At 40.3% G+C, this 18,134-nt stretch overlaps 1 protein-coding gene across 1 annotated transcript in view; it reads left to right on the forward strand.

Annotated features, from left to right (window-relative positions):
• Positions 1-13,990, forward strand: part of LOC306997542 (uncharacterized protein) — a 32,586-nt gene extending 18,596 nt beyond the window's left edge. The window contains exons 8-13 of the mRNA XM_079610847.1: positions 1-534; positions 648-971; positions 3,510-3,580; positions 10,270-10,443; positions 11,996-12,169; positions 13,427-13,990. The exon at positions 1-534 is cut by the window's left edge and continues 332 nt beyond it. Coding sequence (XP_079466973.1) covers positions 1-534; positions 648-971; positions 3,510-3,580; positions 10,270-10,443; positions 11,996-12,169; positions 13,427-13,454 — 1,305 coding nt within the window. The 3' untranslated portion in view covers positions 13,455-13,990. The remainder of the gene's footprint in view (positions 535-647; positions 972-3,509; positions 3,581-10,269; positions 10,444-11,995; positions 12,170-13,426) is intronic.
• The last annotated feature ends 4,144 nt before the right edge of the window (positions 13,991-18,134 follow it).

The raw sequence follows: 18,134 nt of genomic DNA on the forward strand, positions 1-18,134 counted from the left end.
ATCGCACTAGTGGAAGAACTGAATACCTTTTTTGCACGCTTTGAGACCCCACTCCAACAGTCTGCAGTCATACCACCTCAGCCCCAACCAGCTTTCAGTTTCCAACCTCTGACTGTGCAGATACAGGATGTGAAAGAGGTGCTCAGCAGGGTGAACCCCAGGAAAGCAGCAGGACCGGACGGAGTACTTGGGAAAGTGCTCAAGGCCTGTGCCGACCAGCTCTCAAAGGTGTTCACCAGCATCTTCAACCTTTCCCTGGCACAGGCTACTATCCCAGCCTGCCTAAAGTCGGCTACTATCATCCCTGTACCCAAAAATTCAAATATAACCAGCCTCAACGACTACCGCCCAGTGGCACTTACACCAATCATCACCAAATGCTTGGAACGGTTAGTCTTGGGTCACATCAAAGATTGCCTCCCTCCCTCGTTTGAACCTCATCAATTCGCCTACAAAGCAAATAGGGCAACTGAGGACGCCATTGCCATCACTCGACACACGGCGCTGAGCCACCTGGAGCATAGAGAGAGCTATGTCAGGATGCTCTTTATTGATTATAGCTCAGCCTTCAACACTATCATCCCGACATCCTGATCAGCAAACTGTCTGATCTGGGACTCCACCCACTCACTTGTTCATGGATAAAGGATTTTCTCACAAACAGACCACAGTCAGTAAAATTTGGACACAACCTCTCCTCCACTCGATTAGTGAGCACGGGCTCCCCGCAAGGTTGTGTGTTGAGTCCGCTGCTCTACATCCTCTACACTGCCGATTGCAGACCCATCCACAACAGTAATACCATACTGAAGTTTGCGGATGACACAACGGTGGTGGGGTTGATCTCGGAGGGTGACGAGTCAGCCTACAGGGACGAGGTTCTGAAACTGTCCAAGTGGTGCCTGGCAAACAACCTGACTATAAACACCACAAAAACCAAAGAAATTATCCTGGACTTCAGAAAGCATCGGGTAGACTTGAGACCCCTTTAACTCAATGGAGACTGCGTGGAGAGGGTCCACGCTTTCACCTTTTTGGGCACCATAATCTCCGCCGACTTCTCCTGGAAAATAAACACCATTGCTGTCTTCAAAAAAGCACAGCAACGTTTGCACTTCCTGAGAGTCCTCAGGAGGAACAACGTTGGAAAGAAGCTGCTAGTGACCTTTTACCACTCCACCGTTGAGAGCATTCTAACGTACTGCATTACGGTGTGGTTTTCTCACTGCACAGAGGCAGAACGGAAGAAGCTCCAGAGAGTGGTAAACACCGCACTGAGAATCATCGGCTGCACCCTTCCATCCTTAAAGGACATCTACTCATCCCGCTGCCTAAATAGAGCAATGGAGTTCAAAGGTACAGCACGCACATCCAAAACAATAAAACTGGGTGCTGGGCAGACAAGTAATAGTAAAGGTAAACAATGAGTCCGCACACCAGAAAGTGCTCCTAGGCAAATTTAATGATTGCTCACCGCATGTAACGTTTCGGGCCCAAGCCCTTCATCAGACATGTCACACACACACACACACTCCTCTGCTCTCTCTCTGTCCACACACACACACACACACACACACACACACACACACACACACACACACACTCCTCTGCTCTCTCTCTGTCCACACACACACACACACACTCCTCTGCTCTCTCTCTGTCCACACACACACACTCCTCTGCTCTCTCTCTGTCCACACACACACACACACACACACACACACACACACACACACACACACACTCCTCTGCTCTCTCTCTGTCCACACACACACTCACACACACACACACACACACACACACACACACTCCTCTGCTCTCTCTCTCTGTCTCTCTCTTAATAGTGTAATTGCACTCGGAACAAAAGAGTATTTGTATCGATTATTTTTAATCTTTTGTAATCTATAGCGGCGACCTGAGGGCAACATAGAGAACTCTGGGTATAAGAAGTGTCCACTGTCTGAAATCACAGAATGGACTCGACTCAAAACATTTCTGTTAAACAGAACTGTCGAGCTTCTTTGCTCTTTACCTATAATCTAGGGCTGCACGATTTTGGCCAAAATGATAATCACGATTATTTTGATCAATATTGAGATCACGATTAATTATCATGATTATTTGTTGATTTGTCACATAGGCTAATTAATAACTGCTTTTTACATCCATATTGTGCTACATTTCCTGCTAATGTACAAATATGTGCATCAAAATAAAATGGGTCCTCTTATTCACCAAAATTCAGTGCATCTCCAGAATAAATAAAAATAAATAATTTATTAATATTTTAAATTGTATTTATATTTTATATACATTGTATTGATAATAATTATTAGGATAGACTAGAGATATGATCTTCTGTTATAATTATTATTACCTATTATTACATGGCTTGGTTAAATTCTAATGTAGAATGCAGTCTGTTATTTCTTGATAACACACCGTTGCCATGAAAAACAGAGCGTTGTCATGGACACGGAAGCAATACAATCGTTTTTAAATCAATACACTCCTTTTTAAATCAATATTTTGTGTCAAATTATTGATTTATTTGGAAGGTAGCCATGTAAGCGGGATCCCGATGTGCGATGGATCTTACGATTAATACCATTCCAAATTATTATACATCCTATCCAGTATGATAATCCCGTGGTAACTATAAAGCCCACTTATAGTCGTGTCCTCAAGAGTATTATGATCAGTCTGTAAGCCGCGCTATTTTGGTCCAATGGGGGTTTCCAGTAGCACGGGGAAGGAAGCGCGTGTTCTAGTCTTTCCAGCGTTTTAAAGGAATTTTGGTTAAATAAGACACAGGTTCTCATATGCAATTATCTCGTTTTAATCTGACTCCATGAATTAAAGTTCAATGTGCAATAAGGTTATGTTTACACTTAAATAGTTACAACATGATGTAATGAGAATTTAAACCATTTGTACCCAGCATAATGTAAAATGTTACCTGAGAGAGAGAGAGAGGGAGAGAAAGAGAGAGAGAGGGAGAGAGGGAGAGAGAGAGACTCCCTCCACCCAGCTTGGCATCCAAAGACAAGAGACCGAAGAACATTTGCCGTCCTGTTTTGTCATCTCTCTAGACCATGTGCCCAACCCCCAGGTGAGACATTCAAAACTGACCAATCAGACCATCACAATTTCCCCCATTGTCCCAAATCCCTGGCCTACCGGCCTATAGCACTCTTAGCACTGCTGTGCTGGGAATGTCTGAGAGAAAAGCAAATGTCTTTGTTGCATTGAAATAATCTTGGATTATTTCCAACCTTACAAGTCTATACGGATTCGTATTCTATTATAAAGATAATAGATTTCCCCTCTGTATTATAAGTCTACATTTTATGGTACTCTTAAACCTTTGTTCGCCATACAACAATCATATATATATAATCTCAATACATATACACTGTCATACGCTGCCTCTTTGGCTGGGTTTAATGATCAATCAAATCTCATAGTGATTATTCTTTTTATCATAAGAATGCTCACCCTTCTTGTAGTTCTCTTCAAGCAGGATCTCCCTGATCCAGGCAGAAGAAGAAAAACCCGTACTCAAAAAATCCAAGGTCCAGTCAGATGATTATAATAATAAATGTTTAACAATATTTATTAAAAGAATCAAATGAAAAAGGAATACTTGTTACAGATTATAACAGAGTACTAACTAACAGATAGATACTAGCTAAGCTTCTATGGCTTCTTGCATCTGGCACGCTGGAGATCCAGATCTTTGTTAGCAAGGAAGAGCGACGAGTCCGTCTGATCCTTCCTCCTTTATAGTCCATTTTTCGGCTGTACTTCAGCAAATAATAGCAGAATGCTTTTAGTTAGCAGCAACCGTTTTAAGTAGCGACAGCAGATTTTAATCTAAATATGCAGGGTGTGCCTGTCTTTGAGCAAGCATACTTATTGCAAGCAGTGGGCTTGGTCTTTAGCAGCAGTAGCAGGCGAGGCCGTGGTTTGCATCCGGTCTCTAATAACCGTAGCCTGTCTTTCGCAAGCGTGGCTGTGGCAGTTGACCTGACTAAGGGCTATAGAGCTACACAGTAATTTCTTCATTCAGCATTACATTTCAAACAGTTACATTTCCACACAGTCATTTCTTTATTCAGCATGACATTTCAGATGGTTATATTCCTTAACACATCGGTTCCCAACAGGGGTGTCGCGGCCCACAAGGGGGCCTCAGCGAGCTCTGTGGGGGGTCGCGTCATATTTTGAAAAGTTTTGAGCAATGAGAATGAAATAAAAGTCCTTAACTTTTTTCTGTTAAAAATTTACAAAATTTATATAATGAGCGAGTTCATCATGAATCCATTTTCCAATCCGTGTTTTTGTCTTATCCTGAGCCACTATGGTACTCCTATAATAAGTGTTTACATTGAGACTATTTTACACGGGTTCGGATCGCTGCCGCTGCGGAGTAGCCCAGGACCTGCGTGACTCGTCATAGACGTACACAGAGAGAAGTAGTTCCGGCTACAATGTTCTTCCGAAAGACGCATTATTCTGTTAAAGGATAATTCCGGTATTTAACACCTTGAGTCTATATTGTAGTTTGTTTTGGATGAACAAGAGTGGTGGACAACATTTTTTTGACAATGGTTCCTCTCTCGAGTTTTTGACTATAAAAGAATTGGCCATGGACCCATTTAACATTGGAGTCAATGGTCATGTCCGAAAATGTCAAAAGGGGGAACCACTGCCTTAACAGACCAGATAATTCTCCTACTTTGGTTGTCACATAGTGGGCTGTAGTTTTCTTATTATGACCTTTTCTGGTCTTCTTTCGAGATGGGGCCCCAGAGGAAGTGAGTGAAGTGCCACCCACATATGATGTTCCTATCACAGATGTCAGTGAATAAAATTCTGTCATTGTTATTTGAAGTCTCTCTTGCGCACTATTGCTCGCGCCCAGACACACTCGGTCTCTCTGGCGCACTATTGCTTGCGCCCAGACACACTCGGTCTCTCTGGCACACTATTGCTCGCGCGTAGACACACTCGGTCTCTCTGGCGCACTATTGCTCGCGCCCAGACACACTCGGTCTCTCTCACACACTATTGCTCGCGCGCAGACACACTCGGTCTCTCTCACGCACTATTGCTCACGCCCAGACACACTCGGTCTCTCTCACGCACTATTGCTCGCGCGCAGACACACTCGGTCTCTCTCACACACTATTGCTCGCGCCCAGACACACTCGGTCTCTCTCGCGCACTATTGCTTGCGCCCAGACACACTCGGTCTCTCTCACGCACTATTGCTCGCGCCCAGACACATTCGGTCTCTCTCGCGCACTATTGCTTGCGCCCAGACACACTCGGTCTCTCTCGCGCACTATCGCTCGCGCCCAGACACACTCGGTCTCTCTCGCGCACTATCGCTCGCGCCCAGACACACTCGCTCGCGCCCAGACACATTCGGTCTCTCTCGCGCACTATTGCTTGCGCCCAGACACACTCGGTCTCTCTCGCGCACTATCGCTCGCGCCCAGACACACTCGGTCTCTCTCGCGCACTATCGCTCGCGCCCAGACACACTCGATCTCTCTCGCGCACTATTGCTCACGCCCAGACACACTCGGTCTCTCTCGCGCACTATTGCTCGCGCCCAGACACACTCGGTCTCTCTCGCGCACTATTGCTCACGCCCAGACACACTCGGTCTCTCTCACGCACTATTGCTCGCGCGCAGACACACTCGGTCTCTCTCACGCACTATTGCTCACGCCCAGACACACTCGGTCTCTCTCACGCACTATTGCTCGCGCGCAGACACACTCAGTCTCTCTCACGCACTATTGCTCGCGCCCAGACACACTCGGTCTCTCTCGCGCACTATTGCTTGCGCCCAGACACACTCGGTCTCTCTCACGCACTATTGCTCGCGCCCAGACACATTCGGTCTCTCTCGCGCACTATTGCTTGCGCCCAGACACACTCGGTCTCTCTCGCGCACTATCGCTCGCGCCCAGACACACTCGGTCTCTCTCGCGCACTATCGCTCGCGCCCAGACACACTCTGTCTCTCTCGCGCACTATCGCTCGCGCGCAGACACACTCGGTCTCTCTCGCGCACTATTGCTCGCGCGCAGACACACTCGGTCTCTCTCGCGCACTATTGCTCGCGCGCAGACCCACTCGGTCTCTCTCGCGCACTATTGCTCGCGCGCAGACACACTCGGTCTCTCTCGCTCACTATTGCTCGCGCGCAGACACACTCGGTCTCTCTCACGCACTATTGCTCGCGCGCAGACACACTCGGTCTCTCTCACGCACTATTGCTCGCGCGCAGACACACTCGGCCTCTCTCTCGCGCACTATTGCTCGCGCCCAGACACACTCGATCTCTCTCGCGCACTATTGCTCGCGCGTAGACACACTCGGTCTCTCTCGCGCACTATCGCTCGCGCGCAGACACACTTGGTCTCTCTCGCGCACTATCACTCGCGCGCAGACACACTCGGTCTCTCTCGCGAACTATCGCTCGCGCGCAGACACACTCGGTCTCTCTCGCGAACTATTGCTCGCGCGCAGACACACTCTGTCTCATCTCGCCCAGTTCGCTTTGCTTTTGTCCAGTCCGGCAAAACATAAAGTGCGGATCAGGGAACAACTCTGATTATTGGCTCGTCATGGAGCCAGCGCTAGATTGGCTTTGCAAAAAAAAAAAAAAACTTTCATATGGAGCGTTCTATGAACAGAATGACGCATTTAAAATATAGCACGATCACACGAATTTGATCGTGGGAAGCCAAAATCGTAATTAAAATTTGATTAATTGTGCAGCCCTACTATAATCTTCCCACTGTTTTTGACTAATGTTTTTAGTGCATTTTTGTATTTCACACTAAGATTTCCAAACCAGCAGATAATGGAAAAGGACAACACTGGCTCTATATAAGACTTGTAGAATAATTCCATCAGAGTTTTGTCTGTTAAATGATCTTAATTTTCTAATACAGTAAAGGCGCTGCTGTCCCGCTGCTGCCTCTGTGTTCAAATCAAACCTCAATTTTTTATCAATAATTGTTCCGAGATATTTATAACTATCCACACATTCAACCTTATTGTTCTTAACAAATGTGTCTTGGGAAGGATGTGTTTGTATTCTAAAATCAATACTCTTTTGTCTTAGATACATTAATCAGCAAACAGGTATCATCACACCACTTCACAAAATCATCAACCACTGGACCATGGCACGTTTCATTTTCGTCTAGAAGACTTACAATAACTGGGTCGTCTGCAAATTTGAAAAAGTACCTATTTTTATGTTTACTTAGACAATCATTTGTATATAAAATATACAATAAGGGAGACAAAACACATCCCTGAGGAGAACCTGTAGATGTTGTCAGGGGGGCTGAAAGACTGCCATTTACTCTCACTCTCTGAGTTCGTTCAGTAAAACAATCTAAGACCCAACCTACCAAGTTAAGATCAAGACTAAAATTAGTAATTAACTTATCTGCTAAAATATGGGGTTGTAGAGAATTAAAAGCAGATGAGAAGTCAATAAATAAGAGCTTTGCATGAGTCTTACTACCCTCCAGGTGCTGCAATACCATGTTTAGTAGAGTTGCTGTTGCATCTTCGACACCTCGCTTTGTTCTATATGCGAACTGAAGAGGGTCTAACAAACCCTTAGTTTTGTCTAATAATTCTTCTTTTACTAATTTCTCAAAGCATTTCATTATAAGGGATGTTAATGCTATCGGCCTAAGATCATTTAATGTTACAGCATGTGTAGTTTTCGGCACTGCCACTACAGTGGCTTCCTTCCAAAGTTTTGGAACTATCTGGAGGGTAGGCATGTGCCGGTATCACTTTTTCATGCTGCGATTTAATTGAGAGAGCATTTATCACGGTATACGGTATTATAACGATATTGTAATTTTACAAGAGAAACAGGTTAAAAAAAGAAACAAACTTCAGTTTTGTCCTTTTAGTAACTTTAATAACTTTTTAATTAACTAAAATTACCTCAAATATTTAAAAACAAATAAATATAAGTAAAACAATATAAAATATATAAGTAAACTGAACAATTATATCAAAATGAATAATGTGCAAACTGCAAAAGAACAACATTTGCGAAAACAAAATGATACACAACTATAAAGTTGTGTTGAGCTACCTGGCATATTTTACTCCTCAAGATTAAAGTGCAAAAATGTGAGCATGTTCACTTTTTCTGGCTTGAGCTTTGAACGCTGAGGTGTTTCAAATAGTTGTTTTATCAACATGAGAAATAAAGTGTCTTACCTTTATCTCCCTGAATTGCAGTGGATGGTTGTCACGAATATGAGCGAACATGTTAGACGTGTTCCCTTGTTTTGCAGCCACTTTCCGTCCACATGTCTTACACAAAGGGAAACTGTCTTCGATCAGCAATCCCTCTGCATTTTTTTTGAACCCAAAATATTTCCAAACATCTGACTTTACCCTTTTTGAAGGGGGATAAATTGTCGGCAGTGTTCCTCCTTACGCCATTCTTCTTCTTCATGTGAGAATTTGAATGCGGCGTCAGTGGCCGTGGCACGCACTGCGTGCAGTGTGATTCTACATGTGACGTGAACACTGTTTACATCCGGGTGCGCTCACGTGTTCTGCGCAGCATATACGCAGTGTTTGTTCAAGCGGTTGATGGAAAATAAGCTATAATGCACGTTCTAAAAATAAAAATTCGGATCTATTATTTTTTACGGTATTTTGAAGTGCCCATGATAACAATATCGTGTATATTCATTATCGTGATTTATCGAATTACCGAAAATCGGCACATGTCTACTGGAGGGCAATTGATCTTTGAAAGATGTTACAAAACACTGGCGCCAATTGTTCTGCACAGACCTTAATTAAACACCCTCCGATTTTATCTGGACCAGGGCTTTTTCTAACATTACAACCCTTGAAGACTTTCATTACAGACAATTCATCAAAGAAGTTATAAGCACAACCATAACTCATTTTAGATTTCATAGAATCAAATCGTAAATAAAACTTATTTAAGTCCTCTGCCAGCTGACTACTAGAGTCATACTCTGGTAATTGAACTTTCTTGATCTCACACCCCCTTAGTTCCAGTTATAAGCGTCATCCCCTTCCAAACAGACCCCAAGTTGTTCATACTCAACTCTTTCTCAAGCTTTATTTTGTAATTTACCTTTGCTTTTCTCACTTCTGTTTTTATTTCCTTTTGCAGTTCAAGTTTTTTAGCCAAGTTACCCTCATGAAATGCTTTACATCTCTCGTACATAAGTGCTTTGAGGGAATTTGTGAACCATGTCTTATTGTTTGGGAAAATTTTAACAGACTTGCGGGGATAAGCATCTCTTCACAGAAGGAGATATAGTTACTAGTGACATCTGTAAGTTCATCTATACTCGAGCAAGAGTCATAAAAAACATCCCAGTCCATACACTCCAGACATCCCTGCAAAGATGCAGTAGACTCCTCAGACCACAAGCTGATGTTCTTAATCTGTGGCCGTACTCTTCTTAAAAGAGTTTTATATACAGGGACAAGTAGGACAGTATTATGATCCGCCGACCCCACTGGGGGCTGAATAAAAGACTTATATGCATCCTTACGCTGGGTTCACACCGGACGCAGAAGCGGCGCGGAAGCGGTGCGGAACGGAGGCCGCTTCCTTTCGGCGCCCATGTTAACCTATGGCGTCTTCACGCGCCGTGAAGCGCCAGTTTCGGCGTCTGGTCTATTTTTTGTGCGAGCCGCGAGTGATCCGCTTCAATTTTCAAATAAAATACCGCGAGAACACACAAACAAACAAACAGGGAAACAGCGAGAGAGAGAGGCAAGCAGGAGTTGATAAGTGAAAATGGATGATGTCAAATTAATCTTTGAAGTGGAGTAGTACAGGGAGAATAGATTTAATAAATTTGAAGAGAGGATGTATATTTCAACGGTATATCTACACTACTACTGTCTACCATATTCTCTCTCTGGCTGCGTGTGTGTCTCGACAATGGATTAATAAAAGAAGTGTACAAACTTCTTGGTTACAGAAACATGGTGTATTCATTTTATGAGGTTATTTACTTACCCATGATGTAAGAAATAATTATTTTTATACTGTACAAACGGTGTATTTATTCCTAACTAATGTAATTTAACAACATGAACTAATGAGTATTTGTATATATTTAATATTGACAGCATTATGTTATTTATTTTGTAAGTGTAATGTTTATCTCTGGATATGGGCTTAATGTGTGTCATTGTTCTCTACAGGTTGAGGGATTGTGGTATCACAGATGAAGGTTGTGCTGCTCTGGCTTCAGCTCTGAGATCAAACCCCTCACACCTGAGAAAACTGGATCTGTCATATAATGATCTAGGAGACTCAGGAGTGAAGCTGCTCTCTGCTGGACTGGAGAATCCTCACTGTAAACTGGAGGAACTGTGGTAAGATCATCTCCACCATAAAGACTCGGAGTGAATAAGGATTAATATGTAGATAGTGTACACAATATATCTTTGGCGTAAGCCCCATCCGGCGGTTCAGAGACAGATTCCTGCTCGACATTAACATTTACATCTTCATATATTATTATCCCCCAAAAGAAAGTGAAACTAACAGATAAATAAACCAGATAAACTACAAACCAGACAACAGATGCAGGATACAGTGAAGAGGGGTTTTAAAGCTCAACTGTTTGGTGTAAATCAACTTGCCTTGTAATGCTTGTGCAAACAGACCCTTGAGCATTTCCTCACAATGTGTGTGTGCCGCTGAACAGAGGGAAGTGTGTGTGTGTGTTTCTCCTGAACCAGGACCGCCACCATATCAGATTTATCACTACATGATTATCATGGCCAGAATAACACACGATAACAATATATCACCATATCTATGGAAATATTGAAAATAATAATAATAATGCTATCAGTCAAATTCATCTTTACTTTATTTTGTGTTATTTTTGAAAAAGAAGAATCACTCCATCACATACAAAAGGAGTTATATTATACATTAGTTTATAGTTAATGAATAGTATATAATAGTATATAAGCTGTAGTTAATATATTAAGAGACTATATACAAATAGTGAGTTCTTCATTCATTGTCACTGTAATTAACAAATTGTTATTGTTTAATTATCTGTTATGTAAAGAGTTAGATAATGCTGTGTTAACAACGTATTAACCGTAAATAGTTCTCACTTTAGATTAGTGCTTTAATACAGCATTTATTTGACATTAATTACATTAATATTAAGAGTTCCTAAAAATGTTTACAAATACATTAAACTCTCTCACACACACACACTCTCTCTCCCTCTCTCTCTCCCTCTCTCCCTCTCTCTCCCTCTCTCTCTCTCTCTCTCTCTCTCTCTCTCTCTCTCTCTCCCCCCTCTCTCTCTCCCTCTCTCTCTCTCTCTCTCTCTCTCTCTCTAAAGCTGCAGATTCCCCATATGTAGAGATTCATCTCTTTAAATATCACAACAGCTGTCAGTCACTTTCACAAGATGTAGTGTGGAGTGAGTGTGTTCCAGCAGAACTGAGTGGAGATCAGTGACATTCATTACATTTAATAGTGATTGAGGAATATGAGTGAGTGTCTGCTAAACAGGAGATTAAGGTGTGTGTGTGGAGATGAAAGTATTGATTAAGCAATTTAATTTAAATCAATATCGATTCTGGAATAAAAACAAATATATCCAAAATATTGCGAATTAAATTTTTTTCCCAGTCCTAACACACACACACAAGTTCTTTAAAATGTTTACAAATACATTAAAAAAAACACACACACACACACACATTAGGTTTCCATGTTTTATGTTTGATTTTTATACTGTACAAACTGTATATTTAATCATACCTGATGTAATTTAAAAACATGAACTAATGAGTATTTGTTTATATTTAATATTGACAGCATTATGTTATTTATTTTGTAAGTGTAATGTTTATCTCTGGATATGGGCTTAATGTGTGTCATTGTTCTCTACAGGTTGTGGAAGTGTGGTGTGACAGATGAAGGTTGTGCTGCTCTGGCTTCAGCTCTGAGATCAAACCCCTCACACCTGAGAAAACTGGATCTGTCTGGGAATAATCTAGGAGACTCAGGAGTGAAGCTGCTGGAGGATCTGAAGGATGATCCACATTATAAACTGGAGACACTAGAGTAAGAATAGTTTTTAACAATTTTCATTTAAAGTTCAAATGGCTGTTTTACTCGCTAGAAATAAAGTAAAGGTTCAGGTTCAGTAACTGTGTGTGTGTGTGTGCATTTTTTATTCGTTTTTATTTTGTTATGACCTTTTGTTTTCAAATTCAGTTTAGTTTTAATTAGTTTTTAAAGTGGGTTTGCTAGTTTAGTTTAGCTTTTAGTTTTTGAAAATGCTTAGTTTTAGTTTAGTTTTTATTAGTTTTAGTCTTTTTTTTGTAATTTGGGTTATTTGTCAGGGGTAAGATTAAAAAAGTTCAGAAAAATGTATTGTGTAATGATAACTCAACAAAAACATCATACAATTTTAGAAATATATATTCACCAATAACACCAGTACATAAAATGTACATATGGACACATATATGTAAACCGTCTACACAAGACTCCGCAGTCAGTGCAAAGTGTGTAAGTGACGTGTGCCAGGAGAACACCTAAATAGCCAACAGACTAAAGAAGACGCATGAACAGTGTTCAACCCATTTCTGAGCCACACAAGACAAACCAAGAAGCGGAAGACTAAACATATCGGCCTAGCTCCATATTGTTTTAGCCAAATTAAAAAATGTCAGCCAACAAGGGCCAATAAAGTAAAAGTGTCCTGAACTCACATCGTGAATCAAAGCACCAAAATAACAGAGTCTCGCCGTGTGTAATCTTCCTGTGAAGAGACTGGCAGATCAATGCCGCTACATTTCTCTCAGATACGCTAATGCTTATTCACTGTGTTATATTATATTCCAAACATCATCTTCTTGAGGACGATACACACACACACACACACACAACCTGCCGGACACGCTAACGGTAGTATTGTTCTTTCTGGCTCTTTGGAAAAGAAAAAGAAAAAAAACCTTTCGACCTCTCAAGTTTTAATTCTTTAAATATTTAATTATTTTTAAATTAATTTCATAACACTTTGTTTTCTGTGCCGCTTTTTCTGTGTGTCCGGCTGATGTGTGTGATGATCTGAGATTTGGGGTGTTTGTTATTAACTGATATTAAATGTGTAGTGAGTAATGATCAGTTCTGCTGGTTCTGTATCAGCCGTCCGGTGTGTGAAAGTGACCTTTCATGTGCTTTTGATTCTGTGAAGTGACTGAGCATCAGATAGAAGATACATTATCATGTTTGAGAATTAATTAATATAGATGATCTAGTTAGTTTCCTTATGAACAGATGTAATATCTCATGTGACTGTGTGTTGTATTTTAGGTTATTAGAGGACGTTCTGATCTTCTGATGATCATCTGATGGAGAATAAGGATCCACTACAGAGACTCAGTCAACAGAATCAACAGAGACTGAAGATACAGGGACTTCATTATATATTATAAATTAAGACTTCATTTAGATTTCAGCGATCCTCTGACAGACCTGATGAGGCGGCAGTGAAACACCTTTTATTTCACAGCAAATACAGTTTCTCATTCATAGATTAACCATTTTATTTGTAGAAACACACAGTATAAACTCAAAAAGCTCTGAGTTTTGTCACAGAGTATATAATATAAAGTGTTACAAATATATATTTTCTGACCAAATGTTAGACACTGTATATAAAGGATTGCACACAATAGACACTGATTGATTTTTAGAGTGGATTCTGTTCATATTTACCGGTATTTTGACAGCTTTACTTCTGTTTTCATCACTCTGTGATCTTTCCTTGTGCTTCCTAACGAGATGAAATATGTTTAGAATAGATCGAGCGGTGTCGTCCCCGAACTCTCTCTTTCTCTCTTCTACTGCTCTGTGTGCAGGCGATTGTTTTTCTGTGTTTAACCCCCTGGGGTCGGCAATCACGCCGGCGTGATCTGCTCGTTTTTTTTCTTATCAGTGCAAAAGATATTCAAAATACTTTGTTGGTTTTGATCTTACATTTAAGTGTTTTAAATCATTCGATCCAGTTAAGTTTCTATTTTTTTTGTGTATACTCACAATAAAAACAAAGTGTTGTGTCTTTCGCCAAATAAAGAAAAATAAACATGATGCGAGTTCTGCCTTCTCTCTGTCAGGGAAGTCCATTCTGAAACGCGTCCGAAAATGAACTGTAACTCAGCGAATACTTGTCACTCAGTAACGAGAGATTTGTCTTTATGAAGCTAGAATTCTCTTCTTTTCAATTAAGTAATTTATATTAAAAAACACATTCTTAGTTTATGTAATCCGTTTGAAACCAAGGAGAGGCGCAGTTTTTTGTTCTCTCTTCATTATTTTTAATGAGCTGATGCCGCCACGCCCCCCGGCGCTATTCACATGCTAATAGTTGAGGTGATCTATACGCATCGCACACGCCCTCCGATCACTGCCATGAAAACACGCAGTTTCTTTTGTCAGATTCACGGATAGTTCATCGCGTTTTGAGGATGGCACGCTTCTCCGGTAAAGTCGTCCTCCAGATGATTATGGACAGCGAGGAAGAATTCACCTTTTCCTCAGAGAAACGGTTGCATCTCAGACGGAGAACGGCTGCATTTTCAAGAGCGAATTGATCCCACAGAGGATACAAGTTAGAGTAAGTTGTTTAGTGTTTATATAATTATTTTCTGATTATATAGAACTCATGTGAGTTTTCAGACTATATTTTGCTTAGTTTTGGTTAGCTTTTGACATCTTACAGGAAAGATTGCCTTACAATATCCCTAACATTCGTATATGGTCGTGTTTCAATGTGATATTACTCTCTAAACATATTTGTATTATATTTCAATCCATTTTGATTAGCTTATGACACTGATTATCATGCTAAAAATACTGACTTTTGCGAATATCTGCTTAGGTGTAAATATGATTTCGTGCAAATATATTTCAGCCTCCGGTAAAATGTGATACTGTCTAAATACTAGACATATTTTTATATATAAATGTTCGGTTTTGGTTAGCCTATGACACACGCTAAAATATTGCCACAGATGATTGTGAATGCAGGTGTAAATGTTTGAAATGCTCTAAATGCGTTGGTAGATAATGGCCATCAACAGCTCGCGATCTATGGCCCATAAATAGATATTTCTCCGTCCTATGGCCCATCAACAGATATATAGACTACATGCATTGTGCGTCCATACCCATTAATCGCCCATCTTTGGGTAATGTATGCTAACACAGTTGTTTTTATTTTTTTAGGAATGTGTTTGCATCACACTCTCCTTCAGCACAGCAGAGGGACACGCAGGTGTCGTTCAGTTCTCAATCGAGAATGATGGTAAGTGCACAGACGTAATATTTTACTGATGAAATGTAATTGTGTTTACAATATACATAATATACTCGTCATAATATACAAGTAGGGCCTACCTATTCTTGTGTGAAATTACAAAATCGGTTGTCTTTTTCTTAATCCATGGCCATAGTGATTGATAGCGATAATAATACAGTTTCTTTGATTGTGTTATCAACAGATGTGACAAGGAACATGTCCAAGCACCGGTCCCGAAGAGAGCCATGGCAAACAAGCAACAGGTCCAAGTCCACCCTGTCATGGTAAACCGAGACTGATGTTGACATGGTTGCACAGACTGCGTGATTCCTGCCCGGGAAACTGGACCGCAAGTGACCTCTGTTTACTCACATTCGCCCATGAGTCTGTTTGTAACAGTATACACTACCTTTCTTTCTTTTTTTTAAAGGATGTGTTAAGTTATATTGTTAGGAAAGATTTCTATTTTGAATAAATGCTTTTCTTTTTAATCAGTGAATCCTGAAAAAAATATCACAGTTTATAAAAATATTAAGCAGCACAACGGTTTCCAACATTGATAATACCTGATTATCAAATCATGATATTAGAATGATTTCTGAAGGATCATGTGACACTGAAGACTGGAGTAAGGATGCTGAAAATTCAGCTTTGATCAAAGAAATAAATTATATTTTAAAGTATATTAAAATAGAAAATCATTATTTTAAATTGTAATAATATTTCACAATATTACTGTTGTTTCTGTATTTTTTATCAAATAAATGCAATCATCTTCCAAAAATATTAAAAATATTAAAAATGGTAATGTGTCTAAACGTTTGACTGGTACTATATGTTTATATATGTGCGGTAGCACTGTGGTCTTGTGAGGCACAACATTTAGTTCCTCCACATAGAGGAATTACAATAAAAACAGATTAAAAAACAAAACCTTTGATTCTCCTCTCATTCTCAGATTCTCCTCTCTGCCTCACAGCACCGTGATGGGGCATTAGCCATTGGGGGAGTGTCTATTGTCTCCCCTCATTCATATTCATGGCCATCAACACCCCTACGCATAAAGCAGTACTGGCACAAAAACTGACTTGCAAAGTTTAAATCATTATATTGTTGTTTTGTGAAAGAGTGATCAGAATAATTTTCACATCATTTTGTAGTAAACATTCTAGCCTACAAGAATGGTAACTCAAAAGTCTTGTGCCAAACTATTCAGTATGAGTTATATGAGCTCATTGCAGTGACACATTTTTTCCCAAAACTTACTAACCACGCATAATATTTTTTTTCTATAAAATGCAAACATATAACTTCCATTTTTCTCACATATTATTGTAGCAGAGTTTGTGCTGAAATACAGCATAATTATGTGTTGGCCAAAGGTATGTTGTAAGTAGCTGAGATAAGCACAAATGTCAGGGCATGTCAAAACCTCTCAAGGGCCCCAAAAACCCCTCAGACCCCAGGGGGTTAAAGGGCACATATTATGGAATTTTGAAATTTACCTTTCATGTAGTGTGTAACATAGATCTAAGTGAACAAAAACATCCTGCAAAGTTTGAAATATGAAAGTGCATCGTATATAAAGTTATTGTCTTTCAAAAGTAAGAGTCGACTCGGAGTCATTTTTATGAATCGTTAGAAGACCGAAGCTTTTTCTCTGACTAGATGACGTCAACTTGTCAAGTTATTTGAATACGATTCGCCCACTTATTGCGCTCCAAGGCCAGGGAAAATATCAGGGCGACCAGACGCTGTGTTCTGAAGTGCGACTCAAAAGCCAACTTTTTTCATCTGCCCAAGGAGGAGCATTTGAAGACTAAGTGGCTACAATTCACTATACCACAGAAGTATAGTCCGAGCCTTGTGCTTTGTTCACGCCATTTTGAAGACGATTGCTTTACCAACTTAAATGCAATCAAACTTGGATTCGCGAGCCGACTGATATTGAAGGAAGGTTCAGTTCCAAGTGTATTTGCATCAGCTTCCTCCTCCGTATCACAACCTGTAAGTGTTATTAATAATTTTTGCTTTTATATTTTATGTAGCATGCTTAATAATTATTTTGTTTGTTGTGTAAGCACCGTTTAGCTTCTAGGTCTTCAATGGCAATTGTATTGAGATATGTGAAGTGTTTGTCGTTGTTTTCGGAGTTGTCTAAAGAATAGAGTAATACCTCGTAGTAACGTAACTGCATTTTTTTTTTTTGTAAAAACGTTATGTTTATGCATCGGGCTAATGCAAACAAAGACTGATTGTGCTTTTACAATATGAACTCTGGGCTATGTTTGCTAACATAACATTCAATTCTTTATCTTATTTTTCGTTTTTTACTACAAACTATAAAGCAGTGGACTATAATCATTATTATAACACAATTTAATTGATAAAAGCATCATTGTACTCCGTGTTAAAAATAAGTATTATCTCTGTAAACACTGCTGGGTCATCTGACCAATCAACGCAGATTAGCGTCGCGCAGAGGAGGGGTTTGGAAAAACGAGTCGTTGAACGATTCATTTGGGAGTCAGTGAGCAAATCAGGTAAAAATAAATGCATATTATACGACAACAAAAGTGTTTTTTGTCATTGCATGCATGTAAAACTGTTGTTGGGGACTCCCACAACAACATTAGGAACATTTTAAATGTCATAATAGGTGCCCTTTAAGAATTTACTCTGTATTGTTTAGTAAATAATTTGTGCAAACTAGGTTTTGTA

Source organism: Phoxinus phoxinus (genome assembly GCF_949152265.1).
Source record: "Phoxinus phoxinus genome assembly, chromosome: 4".
NCBI lineage: Eukaryota > Metazoa > Chordata > Actinopteri > Cypriniformes > Leuciscidae > Phoxinus > Phoxinus phoxinus.